Source organism: Gorilla gorilla, chromosome 1 (genome assembly GCF_029281585.2).
Source record: "Gorilla gorilla gorilla isolate KB3781 chromosome 1, NHGRI_mGorGor1-v2.1_pri, whole genome shotgun sequence".
Taxonomy (NCBI): domain Eukaryota; kingdom Metazoa; phylum Chordata; class Mammalia; order Primates; family Hominidae; genus Gorilla; species Gorilla gorilla.
In genome coordinates this window covers 24,115,730-24,141,483 of record NC_073224.2, presented here as the reverse complement: position 1 = coordinate 24,141,483, position 25,754 = coordinate 24,115,730, and the positions used below count along the sequence as shown (strand labels likewise).

Here is a 25,754-nt window from a genome sequence, read left to right as displayed (position 1 = left end):
TGATACAGGCACACGTGTAACAATCACATCAGGGTGAATGGGGTATCTATCACTTCAAACATTTATCCTTTATTGCTAGGGCTTTGTTTCTTAAATTGTCAACCATCCATTTCCTAAGATGTCCATTATCACAGACACAGGCTGGAACAGCACGTCCTCTCTGATGCTAAGTATTAAAGTTAGATTCTGCTCCCTAGTGTTGAAGAAAAGTCAAATTTTAAGATTTATTTCTCACCAGAAAAGAGAACTTCTATCATTGCTTGGAAACAGAAGCACTGAAATAAAAGGTGAGTGGGCAGAATACTGACACACACAGCTCTGTTCAGAGCATACTCTGTGGTTTAGGTTGAAGGAAAAAAAAAAACTGAAAACCACTCTGCTGTCTACGGACAAGGTAAAGAGGACTTCAAGGTTACTTACCATATTTGAACCCCTCAACTACCCCAAAAGACAAGAAGTAGAGAGCAGGAGTACCTAGGAAGGACACGGGTGACTGGCGCATGGCCATAAATCTTGGATAAATCTTGGGAAAGTTGATTACAGAAACTGGGTCATTCTTGTCATACCCAACTAAATCAGAGTCAAGGGACCAAGGGGAAAAAGTGCTCGGGGCACACAACACCTGCTCCAAGAATTCAGTTTATTACAAGCCCAGCTGCTGAGACTGCCCATTGTAACCTGAAGCCAGTTTTATTTAATAGCTACTAAAACAATCTGCCGTGACTCTAAGACTAATCTTACCCACCACTGTCACTCACCAATCAGAGCTTGCTAGCCAGCTCTCCAAAACTTGACTAGTGCCAATGAACTTTCTTTCAGAACAATATGTAACATTTCTCCTTTTTATAAAATGTACTAGACAGGACACGGCAGGTAACACCTGTAATCCCAGCACTTTGGGAGGCCGAGGTGGGAGGATCACTCGAGCCCAGGAGTTCGAGACCAGCCAGGGCAAAATAGGGAGTCTCCATCTCTACAAAAAAATCAAAAAATGAGGTGGGAGAACTGCTTGAGCATAGGAGGCTGAGGCTGCAACGAGCCATGATTGTGCCACTGTACTACTACCTGGGTGACAGAGCAAGACCCTGCGTCCAAAAAAAAAAGGGGGGGGGGGGCCAGGCGCAGTGGTTCACGCCTATAATCCCAGCACTTTGGGAGGCCAAGGCGGGCAGAACACCTGAGGTCGGGAGTTGGAGACCAGCCTGACCAACATGGAGAAATCCTGTCTAAAAATACAAAATTAGCCAGGCGTGGTGGCACTTTCCTATAATACCAGCTACTCAAAAGGCTGAGACAGGAGAATCCCTTGAACCTGGGAGACGGAGGGTGCAGTGAGGTGAGATCACACCATTGCACTCCAGCCTGGGCAACAAGAGCGAAACTCCGTCTCAAAAAAAAAAAAAAAAAAGCCCGGGAGCAGTGGCTTACACCTGTAATCCCAGCACTTTGGGAGGCCGAGGTGGGCAGATCACAAGGTCAGGAGTTCGAGACCAGTCTGGACAATATGGTGAAACCCCATCTCTACTAAAAATACAAAAATTAGCCAGGTGTAGTGGCGGGCGCCTGTAGTCTCAGCTACTCAGGAGGCTGAGGCAGGAGAATCGCTTGGACCCGGGAGGCGGAGGTTGCAGTGAGCCAAGATGGCGCAACTGCACTCCAGCCTGGGCGACTGAGTGAGACTCCGTCTCAAAAACAAAAAGACACTTTGGGAGGCCGAGGCGGGTGGATCACGAGGTCAGGAGATCGAGACCATCCTGGCTAACACGGTGAAACCCCGTCTCTACTAAAAATACTAAAAATTAGCCGGGCGTGGTGGCGGGCGCCTGTAGTCCCAGCTACTCGGGAGGCTGAGGCAGGAGAATGGCGTGAACCCAGGAGGCGGAGCTTGCAGTGAGCCGAGATCGCGCCACTGCACTCCAGCCTGGGCGACAGAGCGAGACTCCGTCTCAAAAAAAAAAAAAAAAAAAAAAAAAACAAAAAGAAAAAATCCACGTTTCTCTTTGTTCTTTGTTCTTTGGATATACCAAAGACCATCTAGTCTGTGCGGATGCCCTGAACTGCAATTCTTGCTTCCCAAATGTTACATTTAGACATTCATCTGCACATTTTATTTTTATTTTGACACTGTAAACCACTATTAATTGCTAATGTTACAAAAATTAATTATGGGTAATAATAGCTCAGGAGATTACTGAGGTTACAAAAGAGATCAGAGAAACTAAAACATGACATGAAATCATCAAACTCTAAAGGACCAGTTAAATTCCTGTAGTCCAGACCAGTGGTTCTCCACCACTTCAGACCCAATGATCTCTTTTGTATTGCCCCATAAATATCCTGAAATGGAATTCACAGATAACATTACCTACTCATATAATTTTTTAATGTCAACAAAGTGCCTATTTAAATTTTAAAAAGTTATTTATAATAAGATAATATGTACTTCAATTATGTAAATGTTTAGGCATGACAACATAACACTAGACGATATAATGAAGTAAGCAGTTATTCCAAGGCTAAGAATCCAAATACAGTCATGCACCACATAATGACGTGTAGATCAACAACGGACCGCATATGCTACAGTGGTCCCATAATCACACTGGAGCTGAAAAAATCCTATCTCCTAGTGAAGCTGTAGCTGTCTTAATGCTGTAGTACAACATAATACTCGTGTTTGTGGTGATGCTGGTGTAAACAAGCCTACTACACTACCAATCACATAAAAGTATAGCACATACAATTATGTATAGTACATAATATTTGATAATGATAATAAATGGCTATGTTACTAGTTTAAGTGTTCACTATACTATACTTTTTATCATTATGTTAGAGTGTACTCCTTCTATTTTTTCTTTTTTTTTTTTTTGAGACACAGTTTCACTCTGCTGACCAAGCTGGAGTGCAATGGTGTGATCTCGGCTCACTGCAACCTCCACCTCCCAGGTTCAAGTGATTCTCATGCCTCAACCTTCCCAGTAGCTAGGATTACAGGTGCATGCCACCATGCCCAGCTAATTTTTCTGTTTTTAGTAGAGACGGGGTTTCACCATGTTGGCCAGGGTGGTCCCGAACTCTTGACTTCAGGTGATCCTCCTGCCTCAGCCTCCCAAAGTGCTGGGATTACAGGCATGAGCTGCTGTGCCCAGCAAACTCCTACTTATTAAAAAAAAAAAAAAAAAAAAGTTAATTGTAAACTACCCTCAGGCAGGTCCTTCAGGAGGTATTCTGGAAGAAGGCTCAGGTCCAGTGCAGTGGCTCATGCCTATAATCTCAGCAATTTGGGAAGCCAAGGCGGGCGGATCACCTGAGATCAGGAGGTCGAGACCAGGATGGCCAACATGGCGAAATCCCGTCTCCACTAAAAATACAAAAATTAGCCGGGCATGGTGACATGCGCCTGTAGTCCCAGCTACTCGGAAGACTGACGCAGGAGAATCGCTTGAACCTGGGAGGCAGAGGTTGTAGTGAGCCGAGGTTGTGCCACTGCACTCCAGCGTGGGTGACGCAGCAAGACGCTGTCTCCAAAAAAAAAAAAGTGCCGGGCATGGTGGCTCACGCCTATAATCCCAGCACTTTGGGAGGCTGAGGAGGGTTGATCACGAGGTCAGGGATTCGACACCAGCCTGGCCAACATGGTGAAATCCCGTCTCTACTAAAAATACAAAAATTACCCAGGTGTGGTGGCGCACGCCTGTAATCTCAGCTACTCAGGAGGCTAAGGCAAGAGAATCGTTGGAACCCAGGCAGTGCAGTGAGCTGAGATCATGCCACTGCACTCCAGCCTGGGTGACAGAGCAAGAATCCATCCCAAAAAAAAAAAAAAAAAAATTTAAAGTTTATAACATAAAAAAGTTACAGGAAGCTAAAGTTAATTTATTATTAAAGAAAGAAAAAACTTCTAAGTTTCGTGTAGCCTAAGGCTACAGTGTTTCCAAAGTCTACAGTAGGGTACAAGAATGTCCCAGCCTTCACATTCACTCACCACTCACTCACTTACCCAGAGCAACTTCCAGTCCTACAAGGTCCATTCACGCTAAGTGCCCTATGCAGGCATACCATTTTCTATCTTTTTTTTTTTTTTATGATGAGATCTCATTGTGTTGCCTAGGCTGGTCTTGAAACTCCTGGGCTTAAGCAATCCTAATGACTCAGCCACCCAAGTAGCTGGCACTAACAGGCACATACCACCCGTACCACTCCACACTGCTTAATTTTTTTTTTTCTTGAGCCGGAGTCTTGCTCTGTCGCGCAGGCTGGAGTGCAGTGGCGCGACCTCAGCTCACTGCAACCTCCACCTCCCAGGTTCAAGCAATTCTCCTGCCTCAGCCTCCTGAGTAGCTGGGACTATAGGCGCCCGCCACCACGCCTGGCCGATTTTTATATTTTTAGTAGAGATAGGGTTTCATCATATTGTCCAGGCTGGTCTTGAACTCCTGACCTCGTGATCCGCCTACCTCGGCCTCCCAAAGCGCTGGGATTACAGGCGTGAGCCAACGCACCTGGCCAATTTTTTATTTTTACTGTACCTTTTCTATGTTTAGATAAATACTTACCATTGTGTTACAATTGCCTACAGTATTCAGCACAGTAACATGCTGTACAGGTTTATAGCCTAAAAGCAATAAGCTATGCCATACAGTAGCCTAGGTGTGTAGTAGGCTACACCACGCAGGTTTGTTAAGTATACTATGATGTTCACACAATGATGAAACCACCTAACAGGCGTTTCTCAGAACACATCCCCTTCATTAAGCAATGCATGACTATACTGACTCAATGTCCCTGAACCAAGGCTTCCCATTAGCATTTCAGGACAAACCCTGCATCACCCAGGACTTGAAGCAATTCTTGATTTTTCTGCTCAGAGCAACCAAGACTTTGAAAATATCACTGTATCCAGAGACCATTAAAGACCATAAAATTATGGACAATTTGGACAAGCTTTTAGAAGAAGGAAGTAGGCTGGGATAAGTTCCAAATAAAAAGTCCTTTCACAGGGGATGGTGGCTCACACCTGTAATCCCAGCACTTTGGGAGGCTGAGGCCAGTGGACTGCCTGAGGTCAGGAGTTCGAGAACAGTCTGGCCAACCTGGTGAAATCCCCGTCTCTACTAAAAATACAAAAAAATTAGCCAGACGTGGTAGCGTACGCCTGTGATCCCAGCTACTCAGGAGGCTGAGGCAGGGGAATTGCTTGAACCAGGGAGGTGAGGTTGCAGTGAGCCAAGATCACGCCACTGCACTCCAGCCTTGGCCACAGAGTGAGACTACATCTCAAAAAAAAGAAAAAAGTCCTTTCACTGGAGGGTTTGTAAGGTCATGGTCCAGGTACCTAAGGAATCTGTGGGCCTGGCTAAAATATTTCTCCCTAAACATATAACCTCAACAGCTCTGAACAAATTCAGAGATGGCAAGTCTACAAGTAGAGTTGGCCCTTTAAGAACATCCTGACTTTCTAAAATTATGAAATAGTGGACCAGGAGATATGCTGTGTGGTTACCTAATTCTGACCTTCATTTTAAAGGTTAGTAAACTTGTCTTGTTCAGGACCATAAAGACTGTTAAAAGTGGGGCTGGTGCAGTGGCTCACATCTGTAATCCCAGCACTTTGAGAAGCCGAGGTGGGAGGATTGCTTGAGGCCAGGAGTTTGAGACCAGCCTGGGCAGCATAGAAAAACTTCATCTCTTTTTTTTTTTTTTTTTAATTAGCTGGGTGTGCTGGTGCATGCCTGTAGTCCCAGCTACTCAGGAGACTGAGGCGGGAAGATCACTTGAGCCCAGGAGTTCAGGGTGACAGTGAGTCATGATCATGCCACTGCATTCCAGTCTAGGCGAGACAATGTCTCAAAAAATAAACAAATAAACCAAACAAACAAACAAAAAAGACTGTTAAAAACAGACTACAGGCCTCCTGATTTCTAGGGCAGTATTGTGTTCACTGTACCATACTTAAGGAAAAACAGCTTACTAGGGAAAGATCGTTTTGAGAAATTGAAAACTAATAAAAATCAACAACAACAAAAATTTAGAAGATAGGCTCTGCCTGAAGGCTCCCCAGCACCCTTTTCAGGGCTTCATGCAGTTTTTCTGACATCAGGCAATCAAAAATAATAATAGAAATGCAATGTGACAGGCCGGTCGCGGTGGCTCACACCTGTAATCCCAGCATTTTGGGAGGCTGAGGCGGGCGGATCACAAGGTCAGGAGTTCGAGACCAGCCTGGCCAATATGGTGAAACCTCGTCTCCACTAAAAGTACAGAAATTAGCCAGGCGTGGTGGTGGGCACCTGTAATCCCAGCTACTCAGGAGGCTGAGGCAGGAGAATTGCTTGAACCTGGGAGGTGGAGGTTGCAGTGAGCCGAGATTGTGCCACTGCACTCCAGCTGGGCGACAGAGTGAGACTCCATCTCAAAAAAAAAAAAAAAAAAAAAGACAAAGAAATGCAATGTGACATGTAACTCTTCCTATGATAAGAAATTTTTTTAATGGTAGCTCAGCATTCCACTATTCAGATGTTCTGTATTTTGTGTAATCAATTTTCCTTCTTACTGGAAATCTAGGCTGTTTCTCTTTTCTATTATTTACTTACTGGATTGTAAATTGGTAATGAGCCAGAAAGGTTTACATTCATCCAATTTAAAGGACTATTAAAAAAAAAAAAAAAAAAAAAGGACGAAGAAAGCAACGCCACGCATAAGGTCAAGAGTCAGAATTTTTTTAAAAAAGGGAAAAATGCTACAAACAGCAGCAATTAAGCCACAAATAAAATAACTGCCTTTTGGAATACAACAAATTCCATAATATAACTACTCCATGAGCCAAACGTTTCTTCCTCTCCATCCCTCCTTATTCAAGTATTAAATATAATCTTGACTAAATGACCATGCTGATTCATAATGAAAAGTTACCTGCATTTAAAATACACAGTCCCTTCGTGGCTCCCATCATGCTTTCCTCTCTCGGGATTGTCCCATTCTACTCCTAACCAGGGTCCTAGCAGAACAAGAAAAACCAAATGAGTAACAGATGATGATACAGGCAATGCTCCAGTTTTCTGCAAGCAAATACCAATTTGCAGCGGAAACCATATCACACAGATACCACTTGGGGAGGAGGGAATGGACAAGTTAGCCTTATACTCAGGACTTCAATCAGCAAATGCCATAGCATGTCTGGGTGAAAAAGCCAACAAAAACCACCACTCCAGAAAATAAGAATGGCTAAAATTTATTGAGCACACTAAACAAGACTGACCCTTGCGGACATTACACTAAGAGAAATAAGCCACCATAAAAGGACAAATACCATATTCCACTTATATGAGATACTTAGGGTAGTTACTACTAAACTGTACATTCAAAACTGGTTCAGATGGTAAATTTTATGTTACGTATATTTTACCACAATTTAAAATGTTAAATTGAAAAGTGGTTAAAATGGCAAACTTTATGTTATGTATGTGGCTACAATAAAAATTAAAAAAAAAAAAAAAAGCCCAGGCACAGTGGCTTACGCCTGTAGTCCCAGCACTTTGCAAGGCCAAGGTGGGCGGATCACCTGAGGTCAGGAATTCGAGACTGGTCGAGACTGGCCTGACCAACGTGAAGAAACCCCATCTCTACTAAAAATACAAAATTAGCCAGGCGTGGTGACGCATGACAGTAATCCCAGCTACTCGGGAGGCTGAGGCAGGAGAGTCACTTGAACCCGGGAGGCGGAGGTTGCAGTGAGCCGAGATCGTGCCACTGCACTCCAGCCTCGGCAACAAGAGCAAAATTCCGTCTCAAAAAAAAAAAAGGCTGGGCACAGTGGCTCACGCCTGTAACCCCAGCACTTTGGGAGGCAGAGGCAGGTGGATCACGAGGTCAGGAGATCGAGACCATCCTGGCTAACACAGTGAAACCCCGTCTCTACTAAAAATACAAAAAATTAGCCAGGCGCGGTGGTGAGCGCCTACAGCCCCAGCTACTCCGGAGGCTGAGACAGGAGAACGGCGTGAACCCGGAAGGTGGAGGTTGCAGTGAGCCGAGATCACGCCACTGCACCCCAGCCTAGGCGACAGGGCGAGACTCCGTCTCAAAAAAAAGAGGAAAAATAATTTTTTCCTTCAATTTCAGCAAAAACCCAATAAAGGTAGTCTTCAAGGAAAAAGAAAATTATACCAGATAGAAGCCTAAAGATACAAGGAGTGGGGAGATAAAAGGCAAGAAAAGGGTAAATATATGGGTGAAGTTATACAGACAATGTAAAGTAATAATATCAGTTCTTTGGGTTTAAAATAAACATCGGTTAAAATGTCACACATATGAGTTAGGAAGGTGATAAATTGCATGTTCTAAGGTCTTTCATGGGTCCAAAAGGAGGTATAATTATTAGACTAGATTTCTGTAAACCAGAGATGCATATTTTAATCTCTAGACTTACCTCTAAATAATAAAAAATTAACTGCTGTGTAAGGAAAAATAAAAAATGAATAACTACTGCATAAGTTAAAACTCTCCAAACCATGTCTTTCCTCTGCTACACTATTCCTCACACTACAACAATCAGCACAGAAGATGACTTCTGTGACCGAATGTGTGGGGGTTTTCCCCACACACCAAGCAGGGGATGCCATCTGGGTGTCCGCCAATTCAATTCTGACACTATCTGACTGGACATAGTGTCAGACCATCAGCCACCAGCCTGGGAGTCTGGAACTTCTGACCAACCAGCTTCAAACAGCTGGGGTTCCAACAGCCCCCCCTTTGTATTTGATTAATTTGCTGGAGCGGCTCACAGAACTCAGGAAAACACTTACTTACATTTACAGGTTTATTATAAAAAATATTGCAAAGAATCTAGATGAAGAGGTGTGCTAAGGCGAGGTACAGGGGAAGGGCTGTGGAGCTTCCAAGCCCTCCATGGATGCAAGAACCTTCACAGATTCAGCTATCTAGAAGTTCAAAGACATCAGCATTCCTGCCTCTAGTGTAGAGGGGTGGGAGCCTCTCCGGGAGGGTCTTATGACCCACAGTCAGAATGGTGGAAGAAGATTAGAGTTCTGCCTTGGGGCAGGAGAATGGAGGGCAGGAGAGAGATCCTGTTTCCTGAGGCCTGACACACCAATATTATAACAAAAGACTGTAACAAGAGGTATGGGAGTTGAGAACCAGGAACCACGAACAAAAACCAATATATATCATACCACCACAACTCCAAACTAATGGAGAAGAAACGCAAGGTAAAAATAATCATCTCTAGGCTTGGTGGCTCACGCCTGTAATCCCAGCACTTTGGGAGGCGAAGGCGGGTGGATTGCTTGAGCTCAGGAGTTCGAGACCAGCCTAGGCAACATGGCAAAACCCCGTCTCTACTAAAAATACAAAAAAATAGTTGGGCATGGTGGTGCGTGCCTGTGATCCCAGCTACCCAGAAGGCTGAGGTGGGAGGATCGCTTGAGCCTGAGGTATGGAGGTTGTAGTGAGCCAAGGTTGAGCCACTGCACTCCAGCCTGAGTGACAGAGGGAGACTCTGTCTCAAAAAAGAAAAAAAGAAAAGAAATAGTGGCTGGGCACGGGAGCTCACGCCCATGATCCCAGCACTTTGGGAGGCCAAAGCTGGCTGATTGCTTGAGCTCTGGAATTTGAGATCAGCCTAGGTAACATAGTGAAACCACATCTCTACAAAAACTACAAAAATAAGCCCGGCTCAAGCGATTCTTTTGCCTTAGCCTTCCGAGTAGCTGGGACTACAGTAGCTGTAGTCCCAGCTACTCGGAAGGCTGAGGTGGGAGGACTGCTTCAACCCAGGAGGCAGAATTTGCAGATAGTGCTACTGCACTCCAGCCTGAGCAATGGAGTAAGACCTTGTCTCAAAAAAAAAAAAAAGAAAACACCACAAATAATCATCATCGTCATCCAATGAAGGGAGAAAAAAAGGAACAGAATGTCAGCAAAACAAACAAAAAGCAAGTAGTAAGATGAGAGATATAAACCCAAATTATCAATAATTAAGTAAAACATAAATGGTATAAATGCTCTCATTAAAAGAAAACATTTTCCAATACCCGGGCACGGTGGCTCACACCTATGGTCCCAGCACTTATGGAGGCCAAGTCAGGTGGATCACCTGAGGTCAGGAGTTTGAGACCAGCCTGACCAACATGGCAAAACCCCATCTCTACTAAAAATAGAAAAATTAGCCGGGCGTGGTGGCAGGTGCCTGTAATCCCAGCTAGTTGGGAGGCTGAATTGGGAGAATTGCTGGAACCCAGGAGGTGTAGGTTGCAGTGAGCCAAGATCACACCATTGTACTCCAACCTGGGTGACAAGAACAAAACTCCATCTCAAAAGAAAAAAAAAAAAAGAAAGAAGTACAATTAATGTTATCATCATAGAAACTATCAGAATGGGTTGAATTGATGGATGCTACAAAGAAGAATGCACAAAATAAGGCCATTCTCTCACACTGCAAAGCACAAGTCATTTTTCAAGCCAAAGCAGACAGAAGGAGCAAGGCCAGCAGTCAATTGTGATTAGCTGTAAGTCTGACGAAGAATATCTATGGTTTAGCAAGCTTTTCCCCTGGGGCCAGTACATTAATGATAGAGGAGCAACTACAGAAACCAGTATGAATAAGAGAGTGGACAGACGTGGTATAAGGGTATACCTCACCAGTCAGATCCCAGGAATGTGTAAGATCCAGATTTTTGCTTTCTACATCCAGGGCGAACAAACCCTGATAGCCTCAATTTGAAAATTCCAAATGCACAAAAGACTGAACCAGACACTAGCACACAGGTTTATTAATTTACAATGATAAATAAAGCTGTCACACAAACCTGATTACTCTGGTCAACCTAATTTGTTTCCTATTCTCCATGGACTCAAGCCACATGAAAAGCCAATCATAATCAGGCCCAACTTCACTGACATCACAAGAATTAAAAATAATTAATCCATCACAAAGGTTCTGCATAGCGAAAGAAACAATCAACAAAGTGCCGGACGCGGTGGCTTACGCCTGTAATCCCAGCACTTTGGGAGGCCGAAGCGGGTGGATCACAAGGTCACGAGGTCAGGAGATCGAGACCATCCTGGCTAGCACCACGGTGAAACCCCGTCTCTACTAAAAAATACAAAAAATTAGCCGCGCATCCTGGCGGGCGCCTGTAGTCCCAGCTGCTCAGGAGGCTGAAGCAGGAGAATGGCGTGAACCCGGGAGGCGGAGCTTGCAGTGAGCCCAGATCGCGCCACTGCACTCCAGCCTGAGCGACAGAGCAAGACTCCGTCTCAAAAAAAAAAAAAAGAGATTGAGACCATCCTGGCCAACGTGGTGAAACCCCGTCTCTACTAAAAATACAAAAATTAGCTGGGCGTGGTGGCGCACCCCTGTAGTCCCAGCTACTTGGAAGGCTAAGGCAAAAGAATCGCTTGAGCCAGGGCGGTGGAGGTTGCAGTGAGCCAAGATGGCGCTACTGCACTCCAGCTTGGAGACAGAGCGAGACTCTTGTCTCAAAAGAAAAATAAATAAATAAATAAATAAATAAATAAACAATCAAAGTGAAGAGACAACTCACAGAATGGGAGAAAATATTTACAAACTACTCATCTAATAAAGGATTAATAACCAGAATATAATAAGGAGCTCAAACAATTCAATGGGAAAAACATCTATTAATCCGATTAAGAAATGGGCAAAAGATCCGAATAGACAATTCTCAAAGGAAGCATACAAATGGCAAGCAGGTATATGAAAAGGTGCTCAACATCACTGATCATCAGAGAAATGCAAATCAAAACTACAATGAGATATCACATCACTCCAGTTAAAAGGGCTTTTACCCAAAAGAAGAGGATATAACAAATGCTAGAGAAAGGGGAACCCTCACACACTGTTAGTGGGAATGTAAATTAGTACAACCACCATGGAGAACAGTTTGGAGATTCCTCAAAAAACTAAAAATAGAACTGCCATATGTTCCAGCAATCCCACTGCTAGTTATATACCGAAAAGAAAGAAAACCAGTATACAGAAGAGACATCTGCACTCCTATGTTTACTGCAGCACTATTCAAAATAGCCAAGGTTTGGAATCAACCTAAGTGTCCATCAACAGATGAATGGATAAAGAAAATAAACACATAAGGGCCGGGCGCGGTGGCTCACGCCTGTGATCCCAGCACTTTGGGAGGCAGAGGCGGGCGGATCATGAGGTCAGGAGATCGAGACCATCCTGGCTAACATGGTGAAACCCCATCTCTACTAAAAATACAAAAAATTAGCCGGGCGTGGTGGTGGGCGCCCGTAGTCCCAGCTACTCGGAGGCTGAGGCAGGAGAATGGCGTGAACCCAGGAGGCGGAGCTTGCAGTGAGCCGAGATCGCTCCACTGCACTCCAGCCTGGGCGGCAAAGCGAGACTCTGTCTCAAAAGAAAAAAAAAGAAAAAGAAAAAGAAAATAAACACATACACAATAAAATACTATCCAGCCTTAAAAAATAATGAGATCCTGTCATTTGCAACACATGGGTGGAACTGGAGGTCATTATGTTAAGTGAAATAAGTCAAGCACAGAAAGACAAACCTCACATGTTCTCACTTACTTGCAGGAGCTAAAAAAATGAAAATAATTGAACTCATGGAGATAGCGAGTAGAACAGGGCTGGGCACGGTGGCTCATGCCTGTAATCTCAGCACTTTGGGAGGCTAAGGCAGGTGGATCACCTGAGGTCAGGAGTTTGAGAGCAGCCTGGCCAACATGGTAAATCCCCATCTCCATTAAAAATACAAAATTTAGCCAGGTGTGGTGGTGCACACCTGTAATCCCAGCTACTTGGGAGGCTGAGGCAGAAGAATTGCTTGAACCCAGGAGGCGGAGGTTGCTGTGGGCCAAGATGGCACCACTGCACTCCAGCCTGGGCAACAGAGCAGGACTCCACCTTAAAAAAAGAAGAAGAAGAAGAAGAAGTAGAATGATGGTTACTAAAGGCTGGGGGGCTGGGCAGGGGGAGGGAGTGGGAATGGTTAATGGGCACAAAAATACAGATAGCATGAATAAGATCTAGTGTTTGATAGCATGACAGGGTGACTACCATCAACAATAATTTATTGCACATCTTTATATAACTAAAAGGGTATAATTGGGCTGTTTGTAACAAAGAGAGAATAAATGGTGATGGATACCTCATTTACCTAGATGTGATTATTATGTATTATATGCCTGTATCAAAATCTCTCTTGTACCCTATAAATATATACACCTACTATGTACCCACAAAAATTAAAAGAATACAACAATCCAGAAATCATCCTCCTTGGTATTTACCCAAATAAGTTGAAAATTTATGTCCACACAAAAACCTGCACACAAATGTTTAAAGCAACTTTACTCATAATTCCCCAAACCAGAAAACAAAATATCCTTTAGTAGGTGAAGAATAAACCGTGGTACATCCAGACAATGGAATAGTAATCAGCATTACAAATATATAAGCTGGCCTGGAACTGTGGCTCATGCCTGTGATCCCAGCACTTTCGGAGGCCAAGGCAGGAGGATCGCTTGAGCCCAGGAGTTCAAGTCCAGTCTGGGCGCCACAGGAAGACCCTGTCTCAACAAAAAATTAGCAAGGTATGGTGGCTAGCACCTGTAATCCCAACTACTCAGGAGACTGAGGTGGGACGATCACTTGGGCCCCAGAGGTTGAGGCTTCAGTGAGCTATGATCATGCCACTGCACTCCACCCTGGGCTACAGAGCAAGACTCTGTCTCAAAAAATAAGGGCTAGGTGTGGTGGTTCACACCTGTAATCCCAGCACTTTGGGAGGCCTAGGCAGGCAGATTGCTTGAGCCCAGGTGCTAAACACCAGCCTGGCAAAACCCGCTCTCTAAAAAATACAAAAAATTAGCTGGGCATGGTGGTGCACATCTGTAGTCCCAGCAACTTGGGAGGCTAAGGTGAGAGAATCACTTGAGCCCAGGTGCAGAGGCTATAGTTACAGTGAGCTATGATAGCACTACTGAACTCCAGCCTGGGCAACAGACTGAGAACCTGTCTCAAAAAAAAAAAAAAAAAAGAAAAAGAAATTATCAAAAATTATCAAATGTCTATAATAAAATTCATTACAGGCCAGGCATGGTGGCTCACGCCTGTAATCCCAGCACTTTGGGAGGCCGAGGCAGGCGGATCACGAGGTCAGGTCGAGACTATCCTGGCTAACACGGTGAAACCCCGTCTCTACTAAATATACAAAAAAGTAGCTGGGCGTAGTGGTGGGCGCCTGTATTTCCAGCTACTCGGGAGGGTGAGGCAGGAGAATGGCGTGAACCCAGCGGGCAGAGCTTGCAATGAGCTGAGATTGCACCACTGCACTCCAGCCTGAGCGACAGAGCGAGACTCCGTCTCAAAAAAATAAATAAATAAAAATAAAATAAAATTTGTTACAAATTTTAAGTAGGGCTGCATCCTAGTAATAAGTAAACTACAATATGCACCCTGAAATCACTAAATGAAATAAATAACTTAATTACCTACTTAATTACACTACAATTTTCACCTAAATACCACGGTGTGTCTGTCAAAGGCAGGAACTTCGGTTTGATATAATGTTTAGATGTTCCCCTAGGCAACAGTCAGTAAGCTTAGCTGTTTCCTTCATCCACTCCCAGAACATGAAAACATATCATGTCATTACCATATTAAAATACATATATATCTATTTGCTCTGCAGGAGGATAAAAGCATGATTCTTCTGAAAGGTGTATACAACTGCTAAAAGAACATCACTGCTGTACATACTTTATGAAGAGATTTGCTACCAGACTACCTGTGCCAACTCTATTCTCCAGGTATTATTATTTCAATATATTTCAATACAGTAAATGAAAAAAAAACATTTAAAACTGTGGAACAAGAACAGCAATAAAACAACAATAATAAGATATAATCAATAAATACTATTTTTTTTTTAGACAGTCTCACTCTGTCACCCAGGCTGGAGTGCAGTGGCGCCATCTCGGCTCACCGCAACCTCCACCTCCTGGGTTCAAGCGATTCTCCTGCCTCAGCCTCCCAAGTAGCTGGGATTACAGGCATGTGCCACCACACCAGGCTAATTGTTTGTATTTTTAGTAGAGACAGGGTTTCACCGTGTTAGCCAGGAAGGTCTCGATCTCCTGACCTTGTGAGCCACCCACCTCGGCCTCCCAAAGTGCTGGGATTACAGGCGTGAGCCACCACGCCCGACCATTAAATAATATTTTTTAAAATATCTCTAGCATTATAACTCAGTATATAAATAATGTGAAAAGCCAATAGTAGGTAAATAAATGCTACAGAAGTCTTTATAAATAAACATTTCATTTTGGTGAAAAATAAAGTGTAACCACAGGAAATGGTGGGATAAAAATTAGATTTTTCTCTATATGGGAAGCTAAGAAACTCATGTCTAAAATTAATCAAGAAAAAAGCTAAAGCAGAATTTTTTTTTATTAATTTTTTTAGAGACAGCATCTCACTCTGTTGCCCAGGCTGGATTATAGCTCATTGCAGCCATGAACTTATGGGCTCAAGCAATCCTCCCACCTCAGCCTCCCAGTAGCTGGGACTACAGGCCTGAATCACCATGCCTGGCAAATAATTTGTTAAAAGACAGCAGATTAAAAGAGCATGTGACTACCCCATCTTAAAATCTTAAAGAATGGACACCACTTTGGACTAAAGGATTAAACCAAGATGTGAAATAGAATCAAGTTTTTCAATAATCTGGATTTACTGATTTAAAACAATTCTGGGCCAGGCAAAGTGGCTCAGGCATGTAATCCCAGCACTTTGGGAGGCTGAGGTGGGCGGATCACCTGAGGTCAGGAGTTCAAGATCAGCCTGGCCAACACAGTGAAACCCCATCTCTACTAATAATACAAAAATTAGCTGGGCATGGAGGGGGGTGCCTGTAATCCTAGCTACTCGGCAGGCTAAGGCAGGAGAATTGCTTGAATCCGGGAGGCGGAGGTTGCAGTGAGCCAAGATCCCACCACTGCACTCCAGCCTGGGCGACAAGAGCGAGACTCCGTCTAAAAAAAAAAAAAAATTCTGTTCAGCAATTTGACAATATGAATCACAACTTTCTTTTTTCTGAAACAGAGACTTGCTCTGTCACCCAGCCTGGAGTGCAGTGGCACGATCACGGTTCACTGCAGGCTCAACTTCCTGGGCTCAAGCAATCCTCCCATTTCAGCTTCCCAAGTAGCTGGGGCTACAGGCACATGCCACCATGCCTGGCTGATTTTTTATTTTTTATTTATGTACTTATTTATTTATTTATTTATTTATTTATTTTTGCTAGAGACAGGGATCTTGTTACGTTACCTAGGCTGGTCTCAAACTCCTGAGCTCAAGCAATCCTCCCTCTTCAGCCTCCCAAAGTGCTGCAATTACAGGCATGAGCCACCATACCTAACCTAGGAATCACAATTTAAACTGTACAGTTTTGTAAGAAAACGTATTTTATTTTTAGAATTACAATGTAAAGTATTTAGGAATGAAATGCTACTCCGTATATAATTTAAAATGCTTAAGCAAAAAATAAGAGATGGGCCGAGTGCAGTGGCTCACATCTGTAATCCCAGCGATTTGAGAGGGTGAGGTGGGTGGATCACCTCAGGTCAGGTGTTCAAGACCAGCCTGGCCAACACGGGGAAACCCCATCTCTACTAAAAATATAAAAATTAGCTGGGCATAGTGGTGCAAGTCTGTAATCCCAGCTACTTCGGAGGCTGAGGCAGGAGAACCGCTTGAACCTGGGAAGCAGTGGTTGCAGTGAGCAGAGATCGTACCACTGCACTCCAGCCTGGGTGACAGAGTAAGACTCCATCTCAAAAAAAAAAAAAAGGAAATGAAGCAAATATGGTAACATGTTAACAATTGTTAAACTGACATGGCAAGCATATACAGGTGTCCATTATACTATTCTCTCTACTTTCTTTGTCTATGCTTTTTTTTTTTGTGGCCCAGGCTGGGGTGCAGTGGTGCAATCTCGGCTCACTGCAACCTCCACGTCCCAGGTTTAAGCAATTATCTTGCCTCAGCCTCCCAAGTAGCTGGGATTACAGGCACCCACCACCACACCCAGCTAATTTTTTTTGTACTGTTAGTAGAGACAGGGTTTCGCCATGTTGCCCAGGCTGGTCTTGAACTCTTGACCAACTGATCCACCTGCCTCCCAAAGTGTTGGGATTACAGGCGTGAGCCACCACGCCTGGCTTATTCTCTCTACTTTCCATATTTTTGAAAACTTTTCTTTTTTGTATTTTCTAATAATAATATAAAAACTACTCATATCTTCCTTAAATCTATTCCACTTGTAGGAATTAATCCAACAGATGCAGCTCTGTCCTTTAAAAAGGCCCAGAAACGAAGACTAACCCAGTAGCAATGAACACCGCTGCAGCCCATACTGTGGCCCCTGAATGATATTTGCCAGCAAAAGAAAGAAAGAAAACAGCAAGAAATGTAAGATGAACCTTTACATGATAGCTTCCTTATCATATGAGGAAAGTTTTTCCAGCTTCTAGAGGCTTAGAGGCTGCACACTCCTTAGCTCATGACCCTCTTCCATCTTCAGAATCAACAATGGCCAGCTGAAACATGCTCACGTCACACTGACACTGCCTCTTCTGCCTCTAGCTTCTACTTTTTTTTTTGTTTTTTGTTTTTTTTTTTTGAGACGTTTCGCTCTTGTCACCCAGGCTGGAGTGCAATGGCACGATCTCAGCTCACTGCAACCTCCGTCTCCCAGGTTCAAGCGATTCTCCTGCCTCAGCCTCCCAAGTAGCTCGGATTACTGGCATGCACCACCACATCTGACTAATTTTTGTATTTTTTGTATTTTTAGTAGAGACAGGGTTTCACCACGTTGGTCAGGCTGGTCTTGAACTCCTGACCTCAGGTGATCCATCCAACTTGGCCTCCCAAAGTGCTGGGACTACAGGTGTGAGCCACTGTGTCTGGCCTAGCTCCTACTTCTAATGATTCTTGTGATTACACTGAGCCCAACTGGATAAACCAGATACTCTCCCAATCTTAAAATCAGCTGATTAGCAACCTTAATTCCATCTATAATTCTAATTCCCCTTTGCCATGTAACCTAGCAAAATCAGAGGTTCTGGGGACATCTTTGGGAGGCTATTATCCTGCCCACCACAGTATATCATCTTTATTCCATCTAAACAGTTGAAGATGTAATACTTTTTAAATCTTTGTATGATGCTATCACAGGAAATAATATCTCCAATTACAAGAAGCCATTTGCAGAACATTAGTACAATTGCATTTCTTTTTTTCTTTTTTTTTTTTTTTTTTTTTGAGACAGTCTTACTCTGTCACCCAGGCTGGAATGGAGTGATGCCATTTCGTCTCACTGCAACCTCCTCCTCCCGTGTTCAAGCGATTCTGCTGTCTCAGCCTCCCAAGAAGCTGGGGCTACAGGAGCGCACCACAAAACCCAGCTAATTTTTTTTGTATTTTTAGTAGAGACAGGGTTTCAACATGTTGGTCAGGCTGGTCTCGAACTCCTGACTTCAAGTGATCTACAGCCTTGGCTTCCTGAAGTGCTGGGATTACAGGCACGAGCCACCACGCCCAGTCTGCATTTCTTTTTAAAGTAAGTTTTAAAATGTTTATTTACAACAATATGCACGATTAACTGGTCTAAGTGCTTTAAACATCTAACTGATTTAGTTGTCATAACAGCCCTACAACATCCACTGAAGTAACCGCAGAAATTATTACTAAATCTGTATTCAATTTCTCTGCATCTTAGTACCAATTCCAAAAGATGACCTCTAAACGAAATGCAGGCCAGGCGTGGTGGCTCACACCTGTAATCCCAGCACTTTGGGAGGTAGAGATGGGCGGATTATGAGGTCAGGTGTTTGAGACCAGCCTGGCCAACATGGTGAAACCCCGTTTCTACCAAAAAAAAACATGCAAAAATTAGCTGTGTGTGGTGGCAGGTGCCTGTAGTCCCAGCTACTAGGGAGGCTGAGGCAAGAGAATCACTTGAACCCAGGAGGCAGAGGTTACAATGAGCCGAGATTGTGCCATTGCACTCCAGCCTAGGCGACAAGAACGAAACTCAACCTCAAACAAACAAACAAACAAACAAAAAGCTTAAATTTACAGTAGCTCCCTCTCTGCAGAATTACAATTTTCAAGGGAGAAAAAAGCACTTACCTGATAAAACATGCATGAAGAAAGTGTCACATTCACAGGCAATTTAATAAATAAAATTTAAATAAATTTAAAACTTCATGTTTGCTAAACTATCATTAAAAAACTTTTATCTACATTACTGTACTAGTGATATGCCACCCTGCCTTCGAGAATTGGGACTTATCTCCCAAGAGCTGGGAGGACTGGCTTTTGGTAAATAGCCCTCAACTGTCTGCCCTCTTATGGAACTGTCTACTGTAGAAAGCATCTTGCCCAAGGGCACACCCACTTCCTAGGGTCAACAGAACCCAGTGACAGATCATCACTAATGTATAATGACCCAGCCCCTCATCTCAACTAGGAAAGACTCTGAAAGGCCACTCTATCTTCAGAGCACCCGAAGGAGACAGCTGAAATATTTGTTGAGACTGTACCATAGCCCAACTTAGCCCTCTGCCCAACCTTGCTTACTCTCTTTCCTCTTCCATGAGTACTGGTCCCAAAGTACTCCCTAAAAAACTTTCTGAACACTAAACTTTCTAAGTGTAAATTTCTAGCTAAGTCTGCTTCCCAGAGAATGTGAATATTGGAAATTTCCAAGTACCAGACATTGATTGACTTGCAGACAACAATTTGGCAACATATGTCAAGAACCTGAGAATATTCACATTCTTTAGAAGTAACAGAGTAGGGCCAGGTGCAGTGGCTCATGCCCATAATCCCAGCACTTTGGGAGGCTTGGGCAGGCAGATCACCTAAGGTCAGGAGTTCGAGACCAGCCTGGCCAACATGGTGAAACCCTGTCTCTACTAAAAATACAAAAATTAGCTGGGTGTGGTGGCGGGTCCCCGTAATCCCAGCTACTCGGGAGGCTGAGGCAGGAAAATCACTTGAACCTGGGAGGCGGAGGTTGCACTGAGCCAAGATCATGCCATTGCACTCCAGCCTGGGCAACAAAAGTGAGACTCCATCTCAAGAAAAAAAAAAGAAGTAACAGAGTAGAAAGGGCATGGGCAATGAAGGATAGATTCAAATCCTAGCTCTGCTATATATAAGTTTTGAGACCTGAGACTTGGTCTTCTTGTCTATAAACATAGGAATAGTAACATCTATATTTTAAGGTTGTTATTGGAATATTCAAAGTTGAGAGCATGCTTTCAAGTGTCTGGTACACAGTAATTATTCATTAAACATTACTTTCTCTTTCCATTTACAAATAATACCAGGAAAGTAAAAACCCTTGCCAGATTAAGTATATGTTAAAGACTTCCACAGCCTCCATGAAGGCAGAGTCCACATGTATCTTGTTCAATGGCTTTCACCAAACCTTATTGTGCATCAGAATCCCCTGGAGGGGCTGCTCTGTCTATGGAGTAGCCATTCTTTTATTCCTTTACTTTCCTAATAAACTTGTTTTCACTTTACAGACTGGCCCTGAATTCTTTCTTGCACGAGATCCAAGAACCCTCTTTTGGAGTCTGGATTGAGACCATTTCCTGTAACATCTTTCCCTCACTCAGGAAGCGCAAGGGGTCAGGGAGTTCCCTGTGCTAGTCAAAGAAAGGGGTGACAGATGGCACCTGGAAAATCGGGTCACTCCCACCCTAATACTGCACTTTTCCGATGGGCTTAAAAAACGGCACACCAGGAGATTATATCCCGCACATGGCTCAGAGGGTCCTACACCTACAGAGTCTCACTGACTGCTAGCACAGCAGTCTGAGATCAAACAGCAAGGCGGCAGCGAGGCTGGGGGAGGGGTGCCCACCATTGCCCAGGCTTGCTTAGGTAAACAAAGCAGCCGGGAAGCTCGAACTGGGTGGAGCCCACCACATCTCAAGGAGGCCTGCCTGCCTCTGTAGGCTCCACCTCTGGGGGCAGGGCACAGACAAACAAAAAGACAGCAGTAACCTCTGCAGACTTAAATGTCCCTGTCTGACAGCTTTGAAGAGAGCAGTGGTTCTCCCAGCACGCAGCTGGAGATCTGAGAACAGGCAGACTGCCTCCTCAAGTGGGTCCCTGACCCCTGACCCCTGAGCAGCCTAACTGGGAGGCACCCCTCTGCAGGGGCAGACTGACACCTCACACGGCCGGGTACTCCTCTGAGACAAAACTTCCAGAGGAACGATCAGACAGCAGCATTTGCGGTTCACGAAAATCCGCTGTTCTGCAGCCACCGCTGCTGATACCCAGGCAAACGGTCTGGAGTGGATCTCTAGCAAACTCCAACGGACCTGCAGCTGAGGGTCCTGTCTGTTAGAAGGAAAACTAACAAACAGGAAGGACATCCACACCAAAAACCCATCTGTACATCACCATCATCAAAGACCAAAAGTAGATAAAACCACAAAGATGGGGAAAAAACAGAGCAGAAAAACTGGAAACTCTAAAAAGCAGAGCGCCTCTCCTCCTCCAAAGGAACACAGTTCCTCACCAGCAACGGAACAAACCTGGACGGAGAATGACTTTGACGAGCTGAGAGAAGAAGGCTTCAGATGATCAAACTACTCCAAGCTACAGGAGGAAATTCAAACCAAAGGCAAAGAAGTTAAAAACTTCGAAAAAAATTTAGACGAATGTATAACTAGAATAACCAATACAGAGAAGTGCTTAAAGGAGCTGATGGAGCTGAAAGCCAAGGCTCGAGAACTACGTGAAGAATGCAGAAGCCTCGGGAGCTGATGCAATCAACTGGAAGAAAGGGTATCAGTGATGGAAGATGAAATGAATGAAATGAAGCGAGAAGGGAAGTTTAGAGAAAAAAAGAATAAAAAGAAATGAACAAAGCCTCCAAGAAATATGGGACTATGTGAAAAAAACAAATCTACGTCTGATTGGTGTACCTGAAAGAGATGGGGAGAATGGAACCAAGTTGGAAAACACTCTGCAGGATATTATCCAGGAGAACTTCCCCAATCTAGCAAGGCAAGCCAACATTCAGATTCAGAATATACAGAGAATGCCACAAAGATACTCCTCGAGAAGAGCAACTCCAAGACACATAATTGTCAGATTCACCAAAGTTGAAATGAAGGAAAAAATGTTAAGGGCAGCCAGAGAGAAAGGTCCGGTTACCCACAAAGGGAAGCCCATCAGACTAACAGCGGATCTCCTGGCAGAAACTCTACAAGCCAGAAGAGAGTGGGGGCCAATATTCAACATTCTTAAAGAAAAGAATTTTCAACCCAGAATTTCATATCCAGCCAAACTAAGCTTCATAAGTGAAGGAGAAATAAAATCCTTTACAGACAAGCAAATGCTCAGAGATTTTGTCACCACCAGGCCTGCCCTAAAAGAGCTCCTGAAGGAAGCACTAAACATGGAAAGGAACAACTGGTACCAGCCACTGCAAAATCATGCCAAATTGTAAAGACCATCGAGGCTGGAAGAAACTGCATCAACTAATGAGCAAAATAAACAGCTAACATCATCATGACAGGATCAAATTCACACATAACAATATTAACTTTAAATGTAAATGGACTAAATGCTCCAATTAAAAGACACAGACTGGCAAATTGGATAAAGAGTCAAGACCCATCAGTGTGCTGTATTCAGGAAACCCATCTCACGTGCAGAGGCACACATAGGCTCAAAATAAAAGGATGGAGGAAGATCTACTAAGCAAATGGAAAACAAAAAAAGGCAGGGGTTGCAATCCTAGTCTCTGATAAAACAGACTTTAAGCCAGCAAAGATCAAAAGAGACAAAGAAGGCCATTACATAATGGTAAAGGGATCAATTCAACAAGAAGAGCTAACTATCCTAAATATATATGCACCCAATACAGGAGCACCCAGATTCATAAAGCAAGTCCTGAGTGACCTACAAAGAGACTTAGACTCCCACACAATGATAATGAGAGACTTTAACACCCCACTGTCAACATTAGACAGATCAACGAGACAGAAAGTTAACAAGGATAGCCAGGAATTGAACTCAGCTCTGCACCAAGCGGACCCAATAGACATCTACAGAACTCTCCACCCCAAATCAATAGAATATACATTTTTTTCAGCACCACACCACACCTATTCCAAAATTGACCACATAGTTGGAAGTAAAGCTCTCCTCAGCAAATGTAAAAGAACAGAAATTATAACAAACTGTCTCTCAGACCACAGTGCAATCAAACTAGAATTCAGGATTAAGAAACTCACTCAAAACCGCTCAACTATATGGAAACTGAACAACCTGCTCCTGAATGACTACTGGGTACATAATGAAATGAAGGCAGAAATAAAGATGTTCTTTGAAACCAACGAGAACAAAGACACAACATACCAGAATCTCTGGGACAACATTCAAAGCAGTGTGTAGAGGGAAATTTACAGCACTAAATGCCCACAAGAGAAAGCAGGAAAGATCCAAAATTGACACCCTAACATCACAATTAAAAGAACTAGAAAAGCAAGAGCAAACACATTCAAAAGCTAGCAGAAGGCAAGAAATAACTAAAATCAGAGCAGAACTGAAGGAAATAGAGACACAAAAAAACCCTTCAAAAAACTAATGAATCCAGGAGCTGGTTTTTTGAAAGGATCAACAAAATTGATAGACCACTAGCAAGACTAATAAAAAGAAAAGAGAGAAGAATCAAATAGACGCAATAAAAAATGATAAAGGGGATATCACCACCGATCCCACAGAAATACAAACTACCATCAGAGAATACTACAAACACCTCTACCCAAATAAACTAGAAAATCTAGAAGAAATGGATAAATTCCTCAACACATACACCCTCCCAAGACTAAACCAGGAAGAAGTTGAATCTCTGAATAGACCAATAACAGGCTCTGAAATTGTGGCAATAATCAATAGCTTACCAACCAAAAAGAGTCCAGGACCAGATGGATTCACAGCCAAATTCTACCAGAGGTACAAGGAGGAACAGGTACCATTCCTTCTGAAACTATTCCAATCAATAGAAAAAGAGGGAATCCTCCCTAACTCATTTTATGAGGCCAGCATCATCCTGATACCAAAGCCTGGCAGAGACACAACCAAAAAAGAGAATTTTAGACCAATATCCTTGATGAACATTGATGCAAAAATCCTCAATAAAATACTGGTAAACCGAATCCAGCAGCACATCAAAAAGCTTATCCACCATGATCAAGTGGGCTTCATCCCTGGGATGCAAGGCTGGTTCAATATATGCAAATCAATAAATGTAATCCAGCATATAAACAGAACCAAAGACAAAAACCACATGATTATCTCAATAGATGCAGAAAAGGCCTTTGACAAAATTCAACAACCTTCATGCTAAAAACTCTCAATAAATTAGGTATTGATGGGACGTATCTCAAAATAATAAGAGCTATCTATGACAAACCCACAGCCAATATCATACTGAATGGGAAAAAACTGGAAGCATTCCCTTTGAAAACTGGCACAAGACAGGGATGCTCTCTCTCACCACTCCTATTCAACATTGTGTTGGAAGTTCTGGCCAGGGCAATTAGGCAGGAGAAGGAAACAAAGGGTATTCAATTAGGAAAATAGGAAGTCAAATTATCCCTATTTGCAGATGACATGATTATATATCTAGAAAACCCCATTGTCTCAGTCCAAAATCTCCTTAAGCTGATAAGCAACTTCAGCAAAGTCTCAGGTTACAAAATCAATGTACAAAAATCGCAAGCATTCTTATACACCAATAACAGACAAACAGCCAAATCATGAGTGAAATCCCATTCACAATTGCTTCAAAGAGAATAAAATACCTAGGAATCCAACTTACAAGGGACATGAAGGACCTCTTCAAGGAGAACTACAAACCACTGCTCAATGAAATAAAAGAGGATACAAAGAAATGGAAGAACATTCCATGCTCATGGGTAGGAAGAATTAATATCGTGAAAATGGCCATACTGCCTAAGGTTATTTACAGATTCAATGCCATCCCCATCAAGCTACCAATGACTTTCTTCACAGAATTGGAAAAAACTACTTTAAAGTTCATATGGAACCAAAAAAGAGCCCGCATCGCCATGTCAATCCTAAGCCAAAAGAACAAAGCTGGAGGCATCACACTACCTGACTTCAAACTATACTACAAGGCTACAGTAACCAAAACAGCATGGTACTGGTACCAAAACAGAGATATAGATCAATGGAACAGAACAGAGCCCTCAGAAATAACGCCGCATATCTACAACTATCTGATCTTTGACAAACCTGAGAAAAACAAGCAATGGGGAAAGGATTCCCTATTTAATAAATGGTGCTGGGAAAACTGGCTAGCCATATGGAGAAAGCTGAAACTGGATCCCTTCGTTACACCTTATACAAAAATTAATTCAAGATGGATTAAAGACTTAAATGTTAGACCTAAAACCATAAAAACCCTAGAAGAAGACCTAGGCATTACCATTCAGGACATAGGCATGGGCAAGGACTTCATGTCTAAAACACCAAAAGCAATGGCAACAAAAGCCAAAACTGACAAATGGGATCTAATTAAACTAAAGAGCTTCTGCACAGCAAAAGAAACTACCATCAGAGTGAACAGGCAACCTACGAAATGGGAGAAAATTTTTGCAACCTAC

At 43.3% G+C, this 25,754-nt stretch overlaps 1 protein-coding gene across 4 annotated transcripts in view; it reads right to left on the bottom strand.

Annotated features, from left to right (window-relative positions):
* Positions 1–25,754, bottom strand: part of TBCE (tubulin folding cofactor E) — a 91,372-nt gene that overhangs the window by 45,292 nt on the left and 20,326 nt on the right. For 3 of the 4 annotated variants that reach the window (XM_031001207.2, XM_031001199.2, XM_063707961.1), the window contains exon 3: positions 6,916–7,000. The exons of the other annotated variant lie outside the window; for it this stretch is intronic. In XM_031001207.2, the coding sequence (XP_030857067.2) occupies positions 6,916–7,000 (85 nt within the window). The remainder of the gene's footprint in view (positions 1–6,915; positions 7,001–25,754) is intronic. 4 annotated transcript variants of the gene reach the window in all.